This window comes from Equus asinus, chromosome 17 (assembly GCF_041296235.1).
Source record: "Equus asinus isolate D_3611 breed Donkey chromosome 17, EquAss-T2T_v2, whole genome shotgun sequence".
NCBI lineage: Eukaryota > Metazoa > Chordata > Mammalia > Perissodactyla > Equidae > Equus > Equus asinus.
Genome location: NC_091806.1, coordinates 11,293,876 through 11,313,685, shown reverse-complemented (window position 1 = coordinate 11,313,685; position 19,810 = coordinate 11,293,876). Strand labels below are relative to the sequence as shown.

Genomic DNA, 19,810 nt, shown 5'->3' with positions numbered 1-19,810 from the left:
CAGGAGGGGTGCCCCCTGGCGCGAGCTCAGAGGCCGCGGTCCGGGTTCGGGTTCTAGGGAGGTGTCGAAGGGTCTAGTCGCCAAATCTCAGAGCTGTAAGCACGTGTCTCTCCAGGGGACCCTACACAGAGCCCCCTCCCTCGCTTCTGCCCAGTGATGTGCGGTCCCGTCCTTCAGGGGGAGCCCAGGCGCGCCGCGGAGAGGGGTCGGAGGGATGCAAGGGGGACGCAGACCCTTCATCTTACCGCATTGTTGAGGAAATCCGACTCGTTCAGATCCCCCAAGTCCAGGAAGCTGGATCCGGGGAACAGCCTGTCGGCCGGGAAGGGCTCCAAGACGGCGTCCATCGCGGCCGCTCCGGAGACCCCTTCGGGGGGCTTCCCTCACTCCAGGGCGGCGGCGCGCCCGGCCCGGAGCTGCTGCCTGAGCGCTGGCAAGCCGGCGGGGGCAGGTCCGGGGCGAAGCCCCGCGGGAGAGGCGGGCGGAGGCGGCGCGGCCCCGGGTGGGGGGCGCGGGGGCGCGGGGGGCGCGGGGCCTTAGGGCAGCGGCGCGGAGCGGGCTGGGCTCAGGGGCCCCGGGCGCACCGCGGGCATTCAGCCGACTCCTCCTCCTCCTGCTCCTCCCGGGGCGCAGCTGGCTTCCATGGGGAGCCCGGGAGAGGGGCTGAGGGCCTGAGGAGCCCCCCGGACAGGGTGGGAGCCGGGGGCGGGGGAGCCGAGCGCTCCCCCGAGACCGAGTGGCCGCCGCGCGCGCCGCTCTCTCTGCGTCTCCCTCTGCACGGCTTCTGTCACTTTCCTCTGTGAAACCGGGAAGCCCGGGCTGGAGAGCCCAGCTGGCCGAGGCGCCACGCCCCCACATCAATATTCACGATATTTTCATATTAATGAGGAGGGGGGGGTGTGGCCCGAGGCATCGCCCCTCCTCTTTTAAAGAGACCGCTGCAAGCTAATCTTCCTTGCCAAGGAACGCTCAAGGAAGGGGCTTGAAGCAACACCGTCCTGGAGCCAATAACTGTGTTCCTGGAACCTCGGCGTCTTGTTAAGGCTTTGGCAGCCTCTCTTCCCATAAGTTCATGAGGGAGCTGAGTTATTTCCAGTCTACCAGGCTTATGCTAGAGCCTGAAGCAAATCTAAAGTCAGGGAGTTCCATCTCATGGGCCCCTCAACAGGTCTCCTGTCAATGGGGAGATTTTCTCAGGCCTCCTCCTCCAGGAAGCCTTCCCTGTTCCCCTGGCTGGAGCAGTTAACCACGGCTGTACACTCACGGGACATCGTGTGCTTATCTCCGCGTGGCGCCTAATGCGCTATTGTCATTGTTTGCGCATGAGTCTATGACCCCACTGGACTCTGAGATCCCTCAGGGCAAGGACTGCACCCAGTTTTCCTGTGTGTGAAGGGGCCTGGTGAACAACAGAGATGGCGGAGGACCTCTCTTCTCATCAAGCATCAAGTCCCCCTAATGGTTTTGAAGGGCGACAAGTTGGAGAACAGCGGCCATGGAGTCCGCCTGAGCCAAGACGCTGGCTGGCTGCATGCCCCATGGTCACCAGACACTCCCAGGCCCCCTGGATCCATTCCCTAAGTGGCCCCGCTCCTGAGCACAGCTTAATCTCTGGAAAGGGCTGATAAACAATTACCAGGCACCTGAACAAATGGAGGTGGTTCAGAAAGGCACTCCCTCCGAGGGCTGGGCACACAGTTTCCTGCCCAGAAGTCATTAATAGGATTAAGTGTGTCCTCTCTCTCTGGGGCTTTTAATTAGCTCAGGAACCAAATGGCCTTTAAGAGGCAGAGATGTCATTGTCGTTAAGCCAGGGATGTCATCGAAATGGCTATCTTGGTGCGGAGGTGGGAGAAGGACACACACACTGAGGCTGAGATGGCAGCTGTGTGCTTGCCTGGGGCTGGCAGGCAGGCACGTGGCTTTTCCTCCATCCCATGACCCAGTTGACATAGTTCTGGAGAATGAAGTTCTGACCCTCCAGGCTGTCACATGACTGTTAGCTCCCGGGCTTCCCGGGGAATTTGCTCCTGAGAAGCTGGGAATACAGCCCATGCTCTGGGGACCAGTTCGCCAGCCATGCAACTTTGAGAAGTTAGGCAGGCCCAAAAAGAAATCAGTTCAGTCTCAAAACAGCGGCAGGTGGAATAAGGGTGCTGAGACCACGAGTGTTTTCCTGCAATGCATCACATCTGGCCAACTGGGGAACGTTCAAACGCTGAGAATGTGGCTGATCCTTTTCCGGGATGGGGCAGCGGTCTCTGGCTGGGGGAACAAGCCAGTCTCTGGTGGGTGAGCTTGCGGCCGCAGGTGTCTGGAGTCCTGGCTCCTGAGCCAGAGTCCCTGCAGGGCCCCAGGAGAAACAAAAGTTCCCCTCGCCTGAGGTTGGCTGGAAATTGTGCCTGTGTTCCTCCCAGGCTGCTCTGTAATTAGAGACACAGGCACCATTTAAGTGATTGGGGAAGATTATACAGTTTTAGATAAATAGGATTAGATTGTCGTCTCTTTCCTGATTCTTACCCAGGTGAACACCCCAGGAAACCAGTGACAATAATCCTGGGGAGACATTCTGGTTCCGGCGCCTCCTGTGGAGTCTGAGAGCACGATCTCCCAAGAGAAATCCTGGGGGGAAGGGATGGGTGGGGGAGGAGAGAGGAGGGGATGGGCGGTGCAGACGCCGGCACGTAGTAGGAGCATGATGATTTTTTTCTGGGGTGCGGGGATGGCAATTCCAGCAAAGGCGAGAATGGCAGGGGACTTACTCGCACGTTCTCCAAGTATTATTGAGCACTGACGTACAGTCCCTAGACCCCCACTGGCGATACAGTGGTGATTAAGAACATTCCAGAGTCCGTGAAGAAAGCACGGGTAACAAAACTTTAAGATGATTTCAGATAGTGATAGGACCGTGAAGGAAATAGAATAGTATGGTACGATTGAGTGGGTAAGGTGGCCTCTCTGAAGAGGTGATGTGTAAGCTGGGAACTGAATTGTGAACGGGAGTCATTGATGGGGCAAAATGGAGGGAAAAGCATTCCAGGCAGAGGGAACAGCATGTAGAAGAGAAAGAGAACGAAAGACTGGGAAGGGCAAGCAGTGACATGGGAGTGAGATGATGACGGGGAACCCCAATGCCCTACACAGACCCGGTACATATGGTCATACTGAGGCTCAAGGCTCCAATCTATTCAAGTACTGGAAAGAACTGTGCCAGTTCAGATGAGAGGGCCCACTGAAGAAAGCCTTCTGGATCAGCGCATCCCTTCTATATGGGCTCGTCAAGATTTTCCGGGGTTGGAAATTAGATGGCTCCCAGGCTCTGAAGTCTGGGTTCTGACCCAACAGGGAGGGTCTGCTGCTCCCTCTGGCCAGTCCCTGGATCTGCTCCCAGAGCCCTGCTTCCTCAGGCCCCTTCTCTCCATCTGAAGGGGGTGGGGAAGGAGGCCACAATCGGTTCCGTGGACACCCCCAAATACTCCGGGTGAGGAAAAGCGCAGACCGGAGCTCTTCCTGTTAAGGGTTCACAAACATCTGGCTGTTGGTCTCCGGCAGCTGCTCCAGCTGCGAAGCGAAATGAATAAAGACATCGCTAGGCAGTGACGCATGGGAGGGAAAGGACAGTGACAGGCTTCCTGCCTGTCCCAGGCACATAAGGTCAGGTGGAGAGAGAGGCTCCTGCTGGGCTGAGCTGTGAGCAGGGATGAGGTGTGTGTGCGAGGGTCGGGGGCTTGGCTGGGGACCGCCGCATTTTGACACCCCTAGGGAGCCACTGCCCTTCTCGGGTCTCAGTTTTCACATCTATAAAATGGGAGAGGTGTTCATGAGCCCTAGGGACCTTCCCAATATGCCCTCACCAGGTTGGGGCCCAGAGGGGAGTGGAGGGCTGGGGTGGGGGGCATTTTCCAGGCTCCTGCCCGGAGCCTCTGGGAGGGTGCAGAGCTGAAAGCTGGGTGTTGACACTCGGCAGGCAGGCCCTGGGTGGTGGTGAGAAGGTCACCCAAAGTAAACCTGTTGTGTTTGCCTGGATTGTAAAGGGAAAAATGCTTTGGCACACACCAACAGGAACTTCTGAGAAACGAAAACATATTCATCCTGGAGATTACTGACTTCCGGGGCGCACATGGGGCTCTCTGTTCTCGGTGGCTCCTAAAATGGGCCGCATGGCTGCTCCCCCGTGCCCCCCGCTGGGGCAGGACCAGGAGTCCCCGGGGGTGGCACCCTGCCAGAAGGGTAGGATGGGCTTCCAAGCCGGCTCTCTCTCTTCCCCATCCCCTCGGCCTGTGGTTCCTTCTCCGCTCCACCCTGAACCATAAAAACACCTGACATTTACTGAGTCCTCGCCTTGTGCCAGGCACTAAACGCCTCACTTATATCACCTCGTTTAATTCTTGGACGGAGCTGGTGAGATAAGTACCATAGTCACTGATTCCGAGATGCTCCTTTGAACATCTCTGAAATCAGAGTCGGTCCTATAATGCACGGTGTGTTATAGTCGAATGGACAGTGCTTTTTCCTTCTTAATGTACATAAAATACTGGTGCATTGGACCACTGATGACATCTTAGATTCCACAAAATGAGATATTACTGTCATCCCCGATCGGCAGATGAGAAAAACGAGGCTCAGAGAATTTGTATGACTTACCACTCCTTTATTTTACAGGAACCCAGGCCTAGGGCCCCAGGAGGCTGGCCTTAGGTCACCAGCTTCGATGGGGAGAGATAGGACTGCAATCCCGGCCTCCAGGCTCCCTCCCCAGCCAGGGCCCTTTCCACTCACCCCAGATGAACTGGTTTGCTCAGTAGGGAGAGGCAGGAGCCCAGGCAAGCGCCTTCCAGGGCCTTCCTCAGCAGCTAATGACTCACCAGCCACCCTGCCTTGGAGAAGGGCCTTAAAGAAAGATTTTTTCCCCTCTCCAAATTCTCTGAAGACTGAAGTTCCTTAAGGACTATGAAAACACTTGCCTCCCTTCCAGCTCCTTTTCCTGGTAATTATTTTAGCTTCTCTTTCCCTGAATTTCTGCTCTACTGTCCCATCTTGGCCTGGCAGCAGGCCGTTCCCTTGGCACTCTGTCAGCTCCACCCGCTTCCTGCTTTCCTCTCAGTCCTGCTCTGAACTCACTCTTCTTTCTTCTACCTCGAATCACCTGCACCCACTCTGCTTCTAGAGGCCTCTAGAACCCGGGCCACCAGCTCCAACCCCAAAGACACACATTGGGGCACACAGCCCTTCATCCCCCTTAGTCTCCAAGTCTAAAGGAAGGGAGAAAAATCAGTGAACCTGTCTTTCCTCTTGCTTCGGTGAGGCCCCTGCAAGTCCCACCCCAGCTAGGGCTGGCAGAGCTAGAATCGTGGGACTAAGAGGAAGGGCAGGGCCGTGGAAAATCAAAAGCTCCACTCCGCCTATGATCGACTGCACTTGACAAGGCCCCCCCTCTCCAGCACCTCCCCCATGCCTCAGTTTCTCCAACCTCCAAGGCTGGTGGGGCTGAAGTGGCTGGTCACCAGGAAGCAGAGAGGCAGCCTCGGGCATTTAAATCAAAGGCTTTGCTAAAATGCGACCAGGCACAGCTCAGCTCAGTGGGGACTGACAACAGTCAAGGTCAAGCCAGGGCCTCAGATTCTGCCCAGTAAAGTGAGGGTTTTGGACAAGACGGTCTCTCAAATTCCATCCCACCAGCTCTGAACTGCTATGATTCTGTCTCCCTCTGCCCAGAAGCCAAATGTGGGCCTGGCGTGTGAGGGGCCCGTGTGTTCCCTGGGCACCGACTGGCCAGGAGCCGAGCGTGCAGCCCACGGCAGTACGACGCTGCATGCGCACGCCGCTCAGGAGGATGATTGTGTGTCTGGAGGTGTGGACCGACGCGGGGGGCTTCTCTCCTTCATGCACGTGTGTGAGCCTCTGGAGGAGGAAGCATCAGATCACACCTAGGGGCAGGCCCAGCCCTCTGTGCACACCCCTGCCAGTGCATGCGGCTGCAAATCTGGTTTCCATCTTCTTCCAATAGGCAGCAGGGCTGGGGGAGACTGAGTGGAATATTAATTGTGCTTCTGCACGTGGCTGAGCTCCATGAATGTGGTGGTCGGAGGGAGCAGCCTGAAGCTATGTGGGGAATGAGGGGGGATCTGCAAGGGTGGGGTTCCCTGGGGTTTATAGGCCTGCTGGGAGGAGCTGAGACCCAAAAGGGTGGGTGGCAGGGGAAGGAGAGAGCTTCTGAGACAGAGGATCTGGGGACAGCAGAGAAGAATCCAGCTAGGTTTAGGGCTATTCGGGGTTTGCCTAACTTAGAGGCACACAGTCGGTGATCAATAAGTCTGCTGAATGATTGAAGAGCTGACCACGCGCATGCACAAAGATCTCAGAGACAACTTACCCGGGAGAAGAGAGAAGATCGCAGGACGAAGGAAGGAAGTGGGCACATATTAAGCACCTGCCATGTGCTGGCCACTCTGAGACTCACCATCAGGCACTTTATTTCATTTCAAACACACAAAGGCCCTAGGAGATATTTTCGCCCTCCCTGCACATACCTCCCCCCTCCCAAACTTGCCCCTTTTATAAGGTCCGGACAAGAAATTTTTCTTTGACTTCTGAGCTGCTTTCTGGCTGCTTCTGAGTGGCAAGTCTATTTTTAATCTAATGGACACTCTGGGTTTTTAGCTCGTTGTGTTTCCTTCCTTGCTTGGGCTGCCAGGAAGCTCAGAGATGAACATGCTGGGGCCCATCTCTTGCCACAGGATCTCATGGGGGTGCTTTTCACAAACTAACTGCGTCCCTGGCTTCATCTTAGGTTTCTATCCCCTTTTCCCATATCCTTTTTCTTCTATTAAAAGCCATCTAGGGGGCCGGCCCTGTGGCCTAGTGGTTAAGTTTGGCATGCTCTGCTTTCGCAGCCCAGGGTTCAGTCCCTGGACATGGACCTACACCACTTGTCCATTGCCATGCTGTGGCAGCAACCCATATACAAGATAGAGGAAGATTGGCACAAATGTTGGCTTGTGAGTCTCCCTCAGCAAAAAAAAAAAAAAAAAGAAAAGCCATCTAATTCCATTGCCTGTAGGGTTTCCCAAATATCTTTCATATAGCCTGAAGTGAGACAAGGAGTAAATGCAAAAATATTTTTACTTTTATAGATGAAGAAAATGAGGCTCAGAGAGCTTGTGTTATTTGCCCAAGGTCACAGAGCTATTAAGCAAGAGAGTTGGGAATTTGCTCGTGGGTCTGTTTGACCTCATCTTTCCACTGCACCAGGCTCTAGGATGGACAAGTTGCACAGTAACTAGGGGGCTTCCCGGGGAGCTGGGAGGAGCCTGGGGCCTTTGCAGACTCAGCTTTTAACTCCCATCTGCCCTCAGCCAGGCTCCCCTCTTTGAAGAGCAGGTCCAGGTCGAGGCTCCCATCTGATGTCATACACAGAGGGGGCTCTGGGGGCCCTGGGCATCCCCATCCTCAGGGACCAGCCCAGCCCCCGTGGCTATGCAGAACAACCCAAAACCAGCACAGCGGGCCTTGGCAACCACCAGTTAAAGTGAATATATATTCCAGATGCTCCGAGGAACGTTGCTGGAGCCTCCAGAGCTGCAGGGCGGACCAATTCCCTGGAGAAAATGGTGGCTGCGGGCCCAGGGGAGTCACGTTTTTTGCTCAGCTCTATGGCAACCAAGCACCAAAGATCCAAGGATCAGGGAGAGGGGCCCCAGTGGTGTGTATGCTGCGCCCCGATCCCTTCGGACCTGCCCGCGAGGAGTCTATACCCTGGATGAAGATTAGGATTCCCAGTGTAGGCCTTACACTTAGTGAACTCATCCCTTACAGGGGCTGGCACCACACACCTCCACAAACGGGGGCCCCTTGGGGAAGGCACGAAGAGCGAGTCTAATGTCGAGCGGAAGGGGTGTTCTGAGAACGGACGGTCTCTGACAACCCGGGGGACACTGGCGGAGAGGCACGGTGACACAGAGCCAAGGAGTCAGGACTCCGTTCCTTGGTGCTGCCCAGGTGAGTCCTGGGCTCTCCCCTGTGGGACACCTTCAGACACCAGCACGCGTGGCCTTGAGGAGAAATAATCGTAGAAATAATGATTTTCACACATTGCTATTTCTGGTGGCCCTGTTGCCCTTCAGTGCTGGCTGGTTCCCAGTGCATATCTCAATCTTCCGAGTCTAGAAAGAGCTCCCATAAATCAATAAGACAAAGACCAACAATCCAATAAGAATACTGGCAAAGAATGGGAAGAGCGAGTCTGGTACATTTACACAAGAAGATTTATCGCGTCCCAGGATCTATGCTAAGCACTTCCTGTGCGTTTCTCATTTAAGCCCCACCACAGGCCTTGGAGGCAGATACTGTGACTACCTTGTTTTCCTGAGGCTCAGAGAGGTGAAGTCACTTGCCCAAGGTCACACAGCGACTTGGTCTGACTTCATTGTCCGTACTCATAAGGTGTGAGTTGGGATGACAGCCACCGTTTACAGGGACCGGAGGCCTCAGGAAAACCTGGCAGGGACTCAGGAGGGAAAGCGAGAGAGGGGCAGCCAGCCGAGGTGTAGCAGCTTGGGAACAAGCCTAGAACCCTGATACTTAGGCAGAGGGATTTTTTTGGTTTTGTTTTATCTTTTTTAAATTTGTTGAATAGATAATGCATTACACAACTAAAAAAGAAATTAAAAAACGGATACAACAAAAAGTAATCCTCCCACCCTTATATCCTAACCACTAAGTTCCCACCCTTCAACCAACATGTAATTAATTTTATTACTTTCTTGGGCATCCTTCTCCGGGAGGGGTGTGTGTATGCATATGTATATGTATATACATATTTTTTCTTTTTTTAACTGAAAAAGAACAGGTCATATTTACTGTTCTGCATCATTTAAGAAAATTTATCGGTTTTAAAGATCTTCGCATATTAGTACACAGAGAACTTACTCTTTCTTTCTTTTAAATAGCTGCACAGCTACCCATTGTGTGACTGTACCATGATTTGTTTACCGGTCCCCAACTGATGGACTTTTTTTTTTTATGCCTCTAAGCTGTGACAGCAGCTGCCACTCTTTTTATTTTTTTAAGCATACTTTTTGGTGAGGAAGATTGGCCCTGAGCTAACATGTGTTGCCAATCAGCTCCCCCTTTTTTCTCTCCCCAAAGCCCCAGTATATATTTGTGTACCCTCGTTGTAGGTCATTCCAGTTCTTCTATGTGGGACGCCACCTCAGCATGGCTTGATGAGCTGTGTGTAGGTCTGCGCCCAGGATCCGAACTGGTGAACCCTGGGCCGTCAAAGTGGAGTGTGCTTGAACTTAAGCACTCGGCCGGCCACAGGACCAGGCCCCTGAAGAAACTGGATCGTTTCCAGTTTTTTACTTAACAAACAATGCTGTTATGATAGCCCTGTTCAAGCACAGCACTGTATATCTGTAGGATGTATTCTCAGAAGTGGGGTTGCTGGGTCAAACAGAATGTGCATTTGTAATGTTGATAGATACTGACAAGTATTTCATATCAATTTGCAACCCCACCAGCAATATATTGCCTGTCTCTCCAACAGAGGATATTTTCAAACTTTTGAATGGTTTCTGGTTTGCATTTCTCCTATTATTAGCGAGGTTGAGAGTCTTTTTAGATGTCCTAGAACAATTTTTTATGTTTCCTTTTCTGTAGACTCTGTCCATACTCTTTGACCTTTTTAAAATTGGTGGTTGGTCTTGTCTTATTGATTTCTAGAAGCTCTTTATATACGAGGGAGATTGTGATATGATTTGCAACAGCAGTGGGGCCACAACTGGCATCCTCTCTGGGAAGGACCATAGAGGTAGATTCTTCTCCACACCTCCACTCTGTCATCCAGCCCAATCATTTATTCAGCGTGCATTTATGGAGTACCTCTTGAGTGCCAGGCTCTGTGCTTGGGCATCTGAGATCAGAGGTGAACAGACAAAGCCCTCGAGTTGCTCAGACTCTGGTGGGGGCCAGATCTGTCATCAGACAGGTTGCAGTCCAGTGTGAGATGAGCTGTAGTGCAGGGATTCAGAATGAGTGCTTCAGGAGCATGGGGAGGAAGCAATAGCCTGTGCCTGTCCGGTGGACTGACATCTGTCTTCACCTGGGCTGGCTCAGAGCTTTGTCCCCCTCCCCCCTCCCTGTGGCTTCAGCTCTCAGACTCAGACCGTGCAGATGCTCTGCGCCAGGAAGATGGCTCCCTCAGCACACCTTACAGAGTGCTTACGCCCGCCAGACCTCCAGGTGCCCGTCTTCTCCACTCTGCCTCCATCCCTGCCCTGCACTTGTCCTCCCCGTCCGATTCTGCCCTGTCCTCCACTGCTTGCCAGCTGTTTCTAGCATGCATTCCTCCGCTGCTCAGAGGATGGTAATCTCCTTGATGGCAGGAAGGGAGACTTTCCTCTGGGTCCCCTCCCCTTAGTACTTAAATCTGGTGACACTCAGCGAAGGCTTGTCAAATGATTGATTGTCAGATGGCTTGTTGGATGTTAGGGAAGTCGGAAACCACGGCTCACCTGGACTTGGGGTGTGTGTGGAGGGGAGGCGAGAACGGTACAGATCAGGCACAGGAATGGATGGTATGAAACCCCAGCACCAGGGCCCAGCCAGGAAAGTGTTAAGCTTGCCACAGTTTTGTATATGAAATGGCACCAGAAAAAAACTGTGCAGACTAGCAATTGAGCCCTGTCTCATCCTGGTTCAAATGACATTGTCTGAGCTTCCCCAGCCTCGCCTCCTGCACTAATTACAGACCTGCCCTGGGGAGGAAGACCAGGGCCAGGAGGTCCTCATTACAGGCTCCCTCGCCGGAGGGAGCAAACCCCGATGACCAAACCCAATGACCAACAAACTCTCTTGAAGAGAGACCCAGGGGTTCCTCTGATGGGTCTCTCAGATGCTGCCTGGCTGGGAAAGGGTTAAGTAGGCCTGGACTGGAGGCCAGAGCGTAATCATGGGGGGCCCAGACCCAGGCTAAGGGAGCCATCACTAGTTTGGCTTGCCCAGGCCTGGGCCCCTTCTTGTCACTTGCCCCCCGAGACGGCTGCTGCCAGGACTGTGTCAGGGCCTCCTCACTGTGGTCGCCTGCCGGCTGCCTCTCCCTGTGGCCTGTGGAGACCTCGCCTTCTTTAATCTTCCATTTATCTCCAGGCCTCGCCCCTCTGAGACTGGCTTTGATGTGGGGCCTGCTCTCAGGGGAAAAATCAAGGGTTTCTGAGGCCTGGGCAGGACTCTGCCCACTGCCTGCAGCCCAGGCGGGGCCCAGAGGTCTCCGCCATCAGGGTCCGACCCCGAGGGTGACCTCGGCAGACAGGGCAAGAGCTTTGGGCCCTGGTCTTCAGGCAGATGGAGGGGCTACTGCCTGGTCCCCAAAGTGGAGGAGCGGGCTCAGAAGTAAGAGCTTTGTTATCACATTGCATAATTTGTTTTTACATCTGTCTCCCCCATGAGACTGTGAGAATAATAATACTAATAATAACAGCATTATTGTGTACCAGCTAAGCACCAGGCACCAGGCTAAGCATCTTCCATTTACGACATCATTGAGTCCCTGTAAGGCTGTGCTGTCGGTATCATGTTAAAGGAGAGGAAACTGAGGGTTATCGATTCGTTCATGGTCATAGAAAAGTCTTGAGTTCCTACTATGTGCCAGGCTCTATTCTAGGCGCTGAGGATGTGGCAGTGAACAGAACGGACACATTCCTACCCTCTGTACTGGGTGGGGAGACAGGTCACAAACAAATGGTCAAATACGTAAAGTTTCATGTCATGTAGAGAAAGAGCCTTGAAAAAAGGAGAGCCCAGAGTGACAGGGCCGTTGCTTGGACTCATGGTGTCCTCGTCTGTAAGGTGACAGAGACCTGAGTGTCGGGAGGGTGTTAGCTGTATGACTGTCTGGAGAAGTGTCCAGGAGAGGGGATTGCAGGGGTAAAGGTCGGCGGTCGGAGGTACTTGTTTCGCTCCAGGCACAGCCAGGAGGCCAGCAGGACAAGGAAGGGACAGCAACGGGAAGTGAGCTGGGCAAGGGAGCAGGGGCTGGGGCATGTGTGGCCCGGCTGTGGAGTTCGGATTTTGTTCTGAGTTTGATGGGAGCCGCTGGAGGTTTTGAGCATGAGACCGACTTCATCCAGTTTATGTTTTGGATCTGAGACTCAAAATGTAAGTTGCAGAGGGTAACGACGACTCAGGCTCTCATGGCTAGGCAGCTGTGAAATGGAGACTCAAACGCAATTTCTGTCTGACTTGAGGATGGCCATGATGCTCCTGTCTCCCAGGAGGGGCAGGGACTCTGCCCCATTTGCCTCAGTGTCCCCATGCCCAGCAGAGGGCCTGGCACGGACCAAATGCCCAGCAAATTCTTGGAGAGAAATAGATCAGTTCTGGCATGTCCATGGATGAGGCAGAGGGGTTGGGCAAGTCATTTAAATCTCTTGGAGTCTCAGTTTGTCTATCTGGAAATGGGGGAGAAAACAATATCTGCCTTGTCTGTAGGACCCCACCTGGTGGGGACCAATGAGACCCGGTGTGACGCGAGAGGGCTTCGTGCAGTGTGAAGTGTCAGAAAATGCTCTGCTGTCCAATTTTGTCTGTCGTTGCTCCCAAGTCGGCTCTTGACATGATTGCTTAGGGGCACAAGGCATGCCTGTGTCACCTGTCTTGGGTGTGTGTGTGCGTGTGTGTATGCCCGTTCACCTGTATTGACAGCCCCTAGAGGCAGCTGCCTTGGCCTGGTGGTCTCTGGGGACTGGACCTCCAAAGTTGGAGAAAAGGGAGTGGAAGACATAGAAACAGTGGCTTCCCCTCCCCCCCCCCCAGCCCCATTCATACTGGGGCCCCTGGAATTTCCATAGCTCCTTCTACATCTTCTGTCACAGCTCAGAGTGAAAGGGGTGGGGATTGTCTGTACACCTGTCCATCCCGCCTGCCCGGGGATAAGGACTACTCCTTGTTCTTTGTACGCCTTGGAGCAACATAGCATCTGGTGTCTGACTGGTGCTTAGTAAGTGATGGGTGGATGAATGAAACGTCCGTAGTCCCTGCAATCAGAAGGGCCTGGAGTTACGGGGCTTCTGGACTCTGCTTTAGCCAGGTCACTGCCTGGGCCTCAGTTACCTCTTCTATAAACAGGGCTTTTGTGTTCATTCATTCATTCATTCATTCACAGTCATCTCTTGTGAATGTTCCAGAACTGTGGTATGTTCTGGGCATACAGACATTAATCAGAGTCAGTGCTGCCCTTGAGAAGCTAAGAGGCATCACAAGCACAGATCACTAGCAATGCAACGTAAAGTGATAAATGTCTTTATGGAGGGAAGCCAGGTGGCGCAGAGGAAGGAGTGGTCTGCTCTGCATTTGCAAGGAGGACAAGAAGATTTCACAGTATAGGGGGTTCTTGATGTAGGTCTTGGAGGATGAGTAGGGCTAGGTGGACAGAAAGAGAGAAAGGCATTTTGGGCAAAGAGAACAGCATGGCTAAGATCCTTGGAAGTATGGCAGAGCCTGTGACCAGGGAGACACTGCTGACAGCTGAGCATGGCTGAAACTTTTCAAGACAGGGAGGACCAGGTGAGGTGTAGGGCTGGAGAGGGTAGCCAAGGGCTAGATCACGCAGGACCTCGTAGGTCCCACTGAGGAATTCTAAGAGATAGCCTGAAGGCAAACGGGAGCCAATGGCAGATTCTATGCAGGAAAATAGCATGAGCGGAATTTCATTTTCGATTGGCTCTGCTGTAGTGTGGACAGAAGATTGGAGGTGAGTAAGACTAGAATCAGCGAGTGGAGTTATGAGGCTGTAGCTGTTATCTGGGCAGGATGTGATAAGGGCCTGAACAAAGTTAACAACTGCTAGAGTTACCCAGCGCTCGCTCTGTGCCAGCCAGCCTCTGCGTTAAACATTTGCAAATATTATCGCCTTTCATCCTCATTGTTACCCTGTGAGTTGATGCTGTTATGATTATGACCCCTGTGTGACAGATGGGGGAACAAAGGCTCAGTCACAAGGCTCATAAGAGGCTGAAGGAGGACTTGAACCCACCCACCCTGAGTTCAGCACCCAATGTTCTGCTAACTGGTGAAGGCAGTGGGTGGAAACGGCTGGGAGTCCAGAGCTGGCTAGCAGGTGGGCCACCAGGACATCGGTCAATGGGATCAACAGTGAACCCAAACAAGCAGGGAGCCCCTGCAGCTACAGGTTAGGGGTTTTGGGATGCTGTCCAGGCTCAGGAAGAAGATTCCAGTGTGTCACTGTTACTGTGGGCCCTCCCACGGGGTGCTGACATGAGGCTGGGCTCCATCAGAGATCGCTGCTGCACCTGGAGACATCACTGACTTTACCCCTCTCCCTGCAGGAGTCGTGGGAAAAGGGGCCCCACTGCTCCAGTTCAGGCCCTTCGAGAACTTTCTTGAGGCTTCCCCTGTTTTTCCAGGACCCCGCCCCTCACAGGGGGCACTGTTAGTGTGTGCACACTGGTGGGTGGCTCAGCTAGTACTGGTCATCTCAGGGTCAGGCCCTGGCCTTCACCTGCCTCAGGGTGGGCCAGGGGACGGCCCATCTCCTTGGGCCCCACAGACCCCCAAAGCGGACTGGAGCAGAGTCCCCTGAAGGAGTGTGCCCCTCGGGCCAGAGCTGGGAAAGTGGGATCTGCTTCCTGTGAAGAGGTTGCCATCTGGCAGTGTGGGTTTTGTTTGTGCTTCCCTCCTGGGCCACAGTGCAAGAAGCTGGCCTCCCCACTCACCTCTGTGGACTTTTCCAGGTCCCGCAGCCGGCTGGGCCAGCTGACGTCAGGAGACCGATGGCCTGCGCACAGGGCTGCTGACTCACCCCCAGCAGTGGACGCCGTGGCCTCCACCTGGAGCTTTGCTTTGCCCTTCACAGGTCAGGGAGTTGGTTTTCTTTTTTTAATAAATAAAGCTGAACCTGACTCACAACTCAAGAGAGGTCACAGCTTGCTCGGAGCCATCAACATCACCATGGCAACGGCGCCATCCATGAGCCCTTGAAAATGTAGTTATCAACAGCGACCTGCATCTTCCTTCTCAGCGGACAGCAGCCCTGGGCCTCCCTGACCCTCTGAGCTGAGTGAATGGCTCAGGGCCAGGTCTGGGCTCCCCCAAAAGCAGGCAGTTGAAAGTAGGGGCCTGGAGTTCCCACTCACGCTCATCTTACCTGCCTGCTGCTTGCACAACCTTCTGGAAGGAGCTGAGACCAATCTCTTTCACGCTGGGGCAGACACTAGGGGTAGACACGATGCCTACATTTGGGAGCCCCAAAATCCAGAATTTCTATTGGGAGGATAAAATTGTGTGTTGGGGACAGCTGCAGAGATGGTAAGACCTAGAATTAAAAATGAATCATCATCAACATCACCATCATTTATTGAATGCCTACCACCATGAGTCAGGCAGTGTATGAGATACTTAATATACCTTGTCTCTAGTCACTTGCTCTGATTACTTATTTAGAGGCAATTTTAATTAATAAATTAATTTAATAATAATATCTAGCATTATTGAGTGCCAGACGTTCTGATAAGCACTAATTCTTATTTTCACACTATGATTATCCCTGTTTTACAGATAGGAAAACTGAGGCTTAGAGAGGTTAACCAATCTGCCTGAGGTCCCTCAGCTTTCGAAGTGTGGAACTGAGACTTGAGTTCAGGGGCTCTGACAGGCATGCTCATCATTTTGTTATAACCTGAGGCTCAGTTGAGGTTCAAGCTACATCCTGAGCAGATGGAGGCTCCAGGTTTGCCTGGTTTGGGAGATCTCCTCTAAGAAACTTGACTGGTATTTCTCCCCTCAAATGGCTCCTAATCACCCTCATCATGGTCACCTGGGGCGATTAGAAGAAATGCAGATTCTAGGCTCACCAACCTCTACTGCATCCGATTTTGGGGTGTGGGCCCGAGGATTCTGTATTCTAGGCAACTCTCCAGGTTGAACTCTGACATTTGAGAATTTAGGGTTGGCTGAGCTCCTGGAGAGCAGGGAACATGTCTTCTCTGAGATCCCAGGGCCTGGCCTTGAGCAGGGGATCAGAAGGACTGAAGGATGAATTGGGCCCCATCGAGTCCCTCAGGTCTCTCCAGAGGCAGTCCTCCCCTGGCTCCTGAGAGTCCTGTGGTCTCTGCCTACTCACTCCCCAACCCCTCCCACTCCCCATGGCCCTGCCTCAGCCCCCAGACCCCAGGCAGGCTCTGCCCACTGCCCTGACTCCCCCTGCAATGGGGGGAGTGGGGCACAGCTGTTGCCAAAAAGCTCCATTTGTTGGTAGAAACAAACTCAGTGCCTTAAGCCAGCTTTCCAGACAGGTAACACTCCGACGCCCCACGAAAATGTCTTCGGCGGGCACCTACGGGGTATAGAGGAAAGCTTGGGATCTCTTCCTCCGACAAGTTTTAACCATAGAAGAAGCTTATTTATCAGAACAAAACACCCAGATATCAAGTAATAAGGCTAGTAATGTGACATGTGAATTGTGGAATATTAAGCAGCCATTAAAAATTAAGAATTTTGAAGAATATTTATTGATGTGGCAAAATGTTCACCAAAAAAAAAAAAGAGAGAGAGAGAAAAAACCAGGATACAAAACTATACACACTGGAAAGAAGTTTGTGAAACGTGGCAGAGAGGCCAGTGGGCCCCCCATATCTGTTCACCCCCTTGGCCATGGGAATAGAACCCCTACTTTGATAATACCCTATTTCCCAGGGACCTTGGGAGTTAGTTCTGGTTAGTGGGGGATAAGCGGAAGGGAATTCCAGGAAGTGTCCTTGGAGGAGAAGTGGCCTTCTTCTTGGCTCCTTCCTCCTCCAGCAGTGTCTTGGGTCACAAGTGGAAGGCATGCACTGAGGATGGAGAGCCCCAGTCAGGAGGAGCCCCAGTCTGATGGTTATGAAGCTGTGGTAGCAGCCTGGGCTGCTTCCTTCCGGATGTCATTTACTAGAGAGAGAAATTAACATGTTTAAGCCCCTGTGACTTCGGGTTTCTGTCATTCATAGCTGAAACAATCCTAACCCATAGCCTATATATTGTTAAGTAAACAAAAAAATGCAACTTAAAAATAATATAATTCTAGAAAAAAACAACGCATGTTGGAGAGGTTGTGGAGAAAAGGGAACCTTCATACACTGCTGGTGGGAATGCAGACTGGTGCAGCCGCTATGGAAAACAGTATGGAGATTCCTCAAAAAATTAAAGATTGAAATACCATATGACCCAGCTATCCCACTACTGGGTATTTATTGAAAGAACTTGAAATCAATAATCCAAAGTAACATATGTACCCCTGTGTTCATTGCAGCGTTATTCACAACAGCCCAGATGTGGAAGCAACCCAAGTGCCCATCCACTGATGATTGGATAGAGAAGATGTGGTGTATACATATACAGTGGAATACTACTCAGCCAGAAAACAGACGAAATCGTCCCATTTGCCGCAACATGGATGGATGTTGAGGGTATTGTGTTAAGTGAGATACGCCAGACAGAGAAAGACAAACACTGTAGGATTTCACTCATATGTGGAAGATAAACAAACACATGGACAAAGAGAACAGATTAGTGGTTACCAGAGGGGAAGGGGTTTGAGGGGGTGGGCATAAGGGGTGAAGGGGCCCATTTATATGGTGACGGACAAATAAGAATGTACAACTGAAATTTCACCATGTTATAAACTATTATGACCTCAATAAAAAAATATGATTCATATGATTCCAATTTTATTTCAAAATGTGTGTTCATATAAATTTACATAAAAAAGTGGACAGGAAGGTTAAAAACTGAAATATTAGCAGAGGTTATTCCAGGGTGCTGAGGCTACAAGAATTTTATGTGTTCTTCCGTTTGCCTATTTGTATTTTCTAACTCTTCTACAGTGAGAGTGTAGTGCTTTTCAGATGAGAAATAATAATAAAAGCAAGAAACGGTGTGGTCCTACATATGGGTCCCAATCATAAAAAATATACCTTATTCAAGATTACATGGAAAAAAGGCTGAAAAGAAGTGTACTAAACATTAACATTCAAAGGCATGGGAAATTGTTCAAAATATATTATGAAGGGGAAAAAAGGTTGTTCAATCATACAATTCCATTTTTTGGTAAAAAGAATAAATCGGACCTAAAACGAATACAACATTATATGTCAATTATATCTCAATTAAAAAAAAGGATAAAGTGACATAAATATGTGCCAGAATAAGGACCAGAAGGAGATAAGCCAATACATAAATGGTCTGGTGCTAAAGGAGAGATTCTGGTGGTTCTAATTTTTGTCCTTATACTTTTTGGTATTTTCTCACAATACATCTGGATGAATCTTATTTATTTAAAAATGTTTTTATTAGGGGCTGGCCCTGTGGCCAAGTGGATAAGTTTGCACGCTCCATTTTGGCAGCCCAGGGTTTGCCGGTTCGGATCCTGGGCACAGACCTACACACCGCTCATCAGGCCATGCTGTGGTGGCGTCCCACATAGAAGAACTTAAATGGCCTACAAGTAGGGTCCACAACTGTGTACTGGAGCTTTGGGGAGAAAGAAAAAGGAGGAAGATTGGCAACAGATGTTAGCTCAGGGCCACTCTTCCTCACACACACACAAATATTTTTATTTAGGAGAATTTTAACAATACAGAAAAGGATTGTTACAAAGAACAATGAAACACCCACTTACATCCCCAGTGCCCAGAATGAAAATGATTAATATTTTCTTATATCTAATTCCTGTCTTTATTTTAAAGAAACAAAGAGTGACAGTAAATTCCTCCTTATGTGCGTCTACCACGAGCATTGAAAAAATTTAAATTAGAGAGAACATGCCATGTTTGGAGTGGCCCAGGGTGGGGCTGTGGGAGGGCACGAGAGGACCATTCAGGGACTTTTAACTTCCTTCCACCTTCAGCCAAGGGTTTGGCTCTAAGTGCCTATTTCCAGGACGGAGGCAACTGGGTGCAAGGGTGCCAAATTGGCCTGGCCCTTCCCCTGGAACACACAGCGGCAGGCAGGGCTGGAAGAGGAGGGTCCCAGTTGAGCACTTCCCTCCTGAGGTCAGTTGGTGCCCAACTGGTATTTACAAAGAGGGTGGGGCCCAAGTCACCCGGCTCTGAGGCCTCCACTCTCAGGGGAGCTGGCCCACGGGAGGCCACAAGCAAAGGGTGGCAAAACCACTGTCTCCTGCAAGGCTCAGAGGCCCGGCCGCAGCTGGGAGGATTCTGGGAAACAAGAGCCCTGCAGCTAGGTAGTAAAGTGGTCAGTGGAGGTTAAGGAGCTCCAGAAGGAGGAAGGCAGCAAGGGAAGGGGTGGAAGCACCCACATTTACTGGGCCTTCCGTGGGTAGTTATTACTGCCATTTTACAGAAGAGAAAATGGAGGTTCAGAAGGGTTGGGTGACTTGCCCCAGGCCTCACAGCTCCCATTAGTCCAGGCTGAGATTCAGATGATCCCAACGCCGCACCAGGCTGTGTCCCATGGGGTGATTAGGAGGGAGCCATTCCGATAAAGACAAAAAATAACAAATGTTGGAGAGGATGTGGAGGAAAGGAAACCCTCACACACTGCTGATGGGAATGCAGACTGGTGCAGCCACTATGGAAAACAGTATGGAGGTTTCTCAAAAAGTTAAAAATAGAAATACCATTTGATCCAGCCATCCCACTACTGGGTATTTATCCAAAGAACTTGAAATCAACAATTCAAAGAGACTTATGCACCCCTATGTTCACTGCAGCACTATTCACAATAGCCCAGATGGGGAAGCAACCCAAGTGCCCATCGACTGACGAGTGGATAGAGAAGATGTGGTGTGTATATGTAT

At 51.7% G+C, this 19,810-nt stretch overlaps 1 protein-coding gene and 1 long non-coding RNA gene across 2 annotated transcripts in view; one reads left to right on the top strand and one right to left on the bottom strand.

Moving 5' to 3' along the window:
- The window catches only part of CREB3L1 (cAMP responsive element binding protein 3 like 1), a 35,339-nt gene extending 34,538 nt beyond the window's left edge, over positions 1 to 801 (bottom strand). Inside the window, exon 1 of the mRNA XM_044750123.2 lies at positions 246 to 801. Within this exon, the coding sequence (XP_044606058.1) occupies positions 246 to 347 (102 nt within the window). The 5' untranslated portion in view covers positions 348 to 801. The remainder of the gene's footprint in view (positions 1 to 245) is intronic.
- Positions 802 to 7,823: 7,022 nt separating this feature from the next.
- LOC123277994 (uncharacterized) lies at positions 7,824 to 17,559 on the top strand. Its single transcript, XR_006515216.2, has 3 exons — positions 7,824 to 7,998; positions 14,751 to 14,872; positions 17,303 to 17,559. It is a non-coding gene; the product is annotated as an uncharacterized lncRNA (long non-coding RNA).
- Positions 17,560 to 19,810: the final 2,251 nt, after the last annotated feature.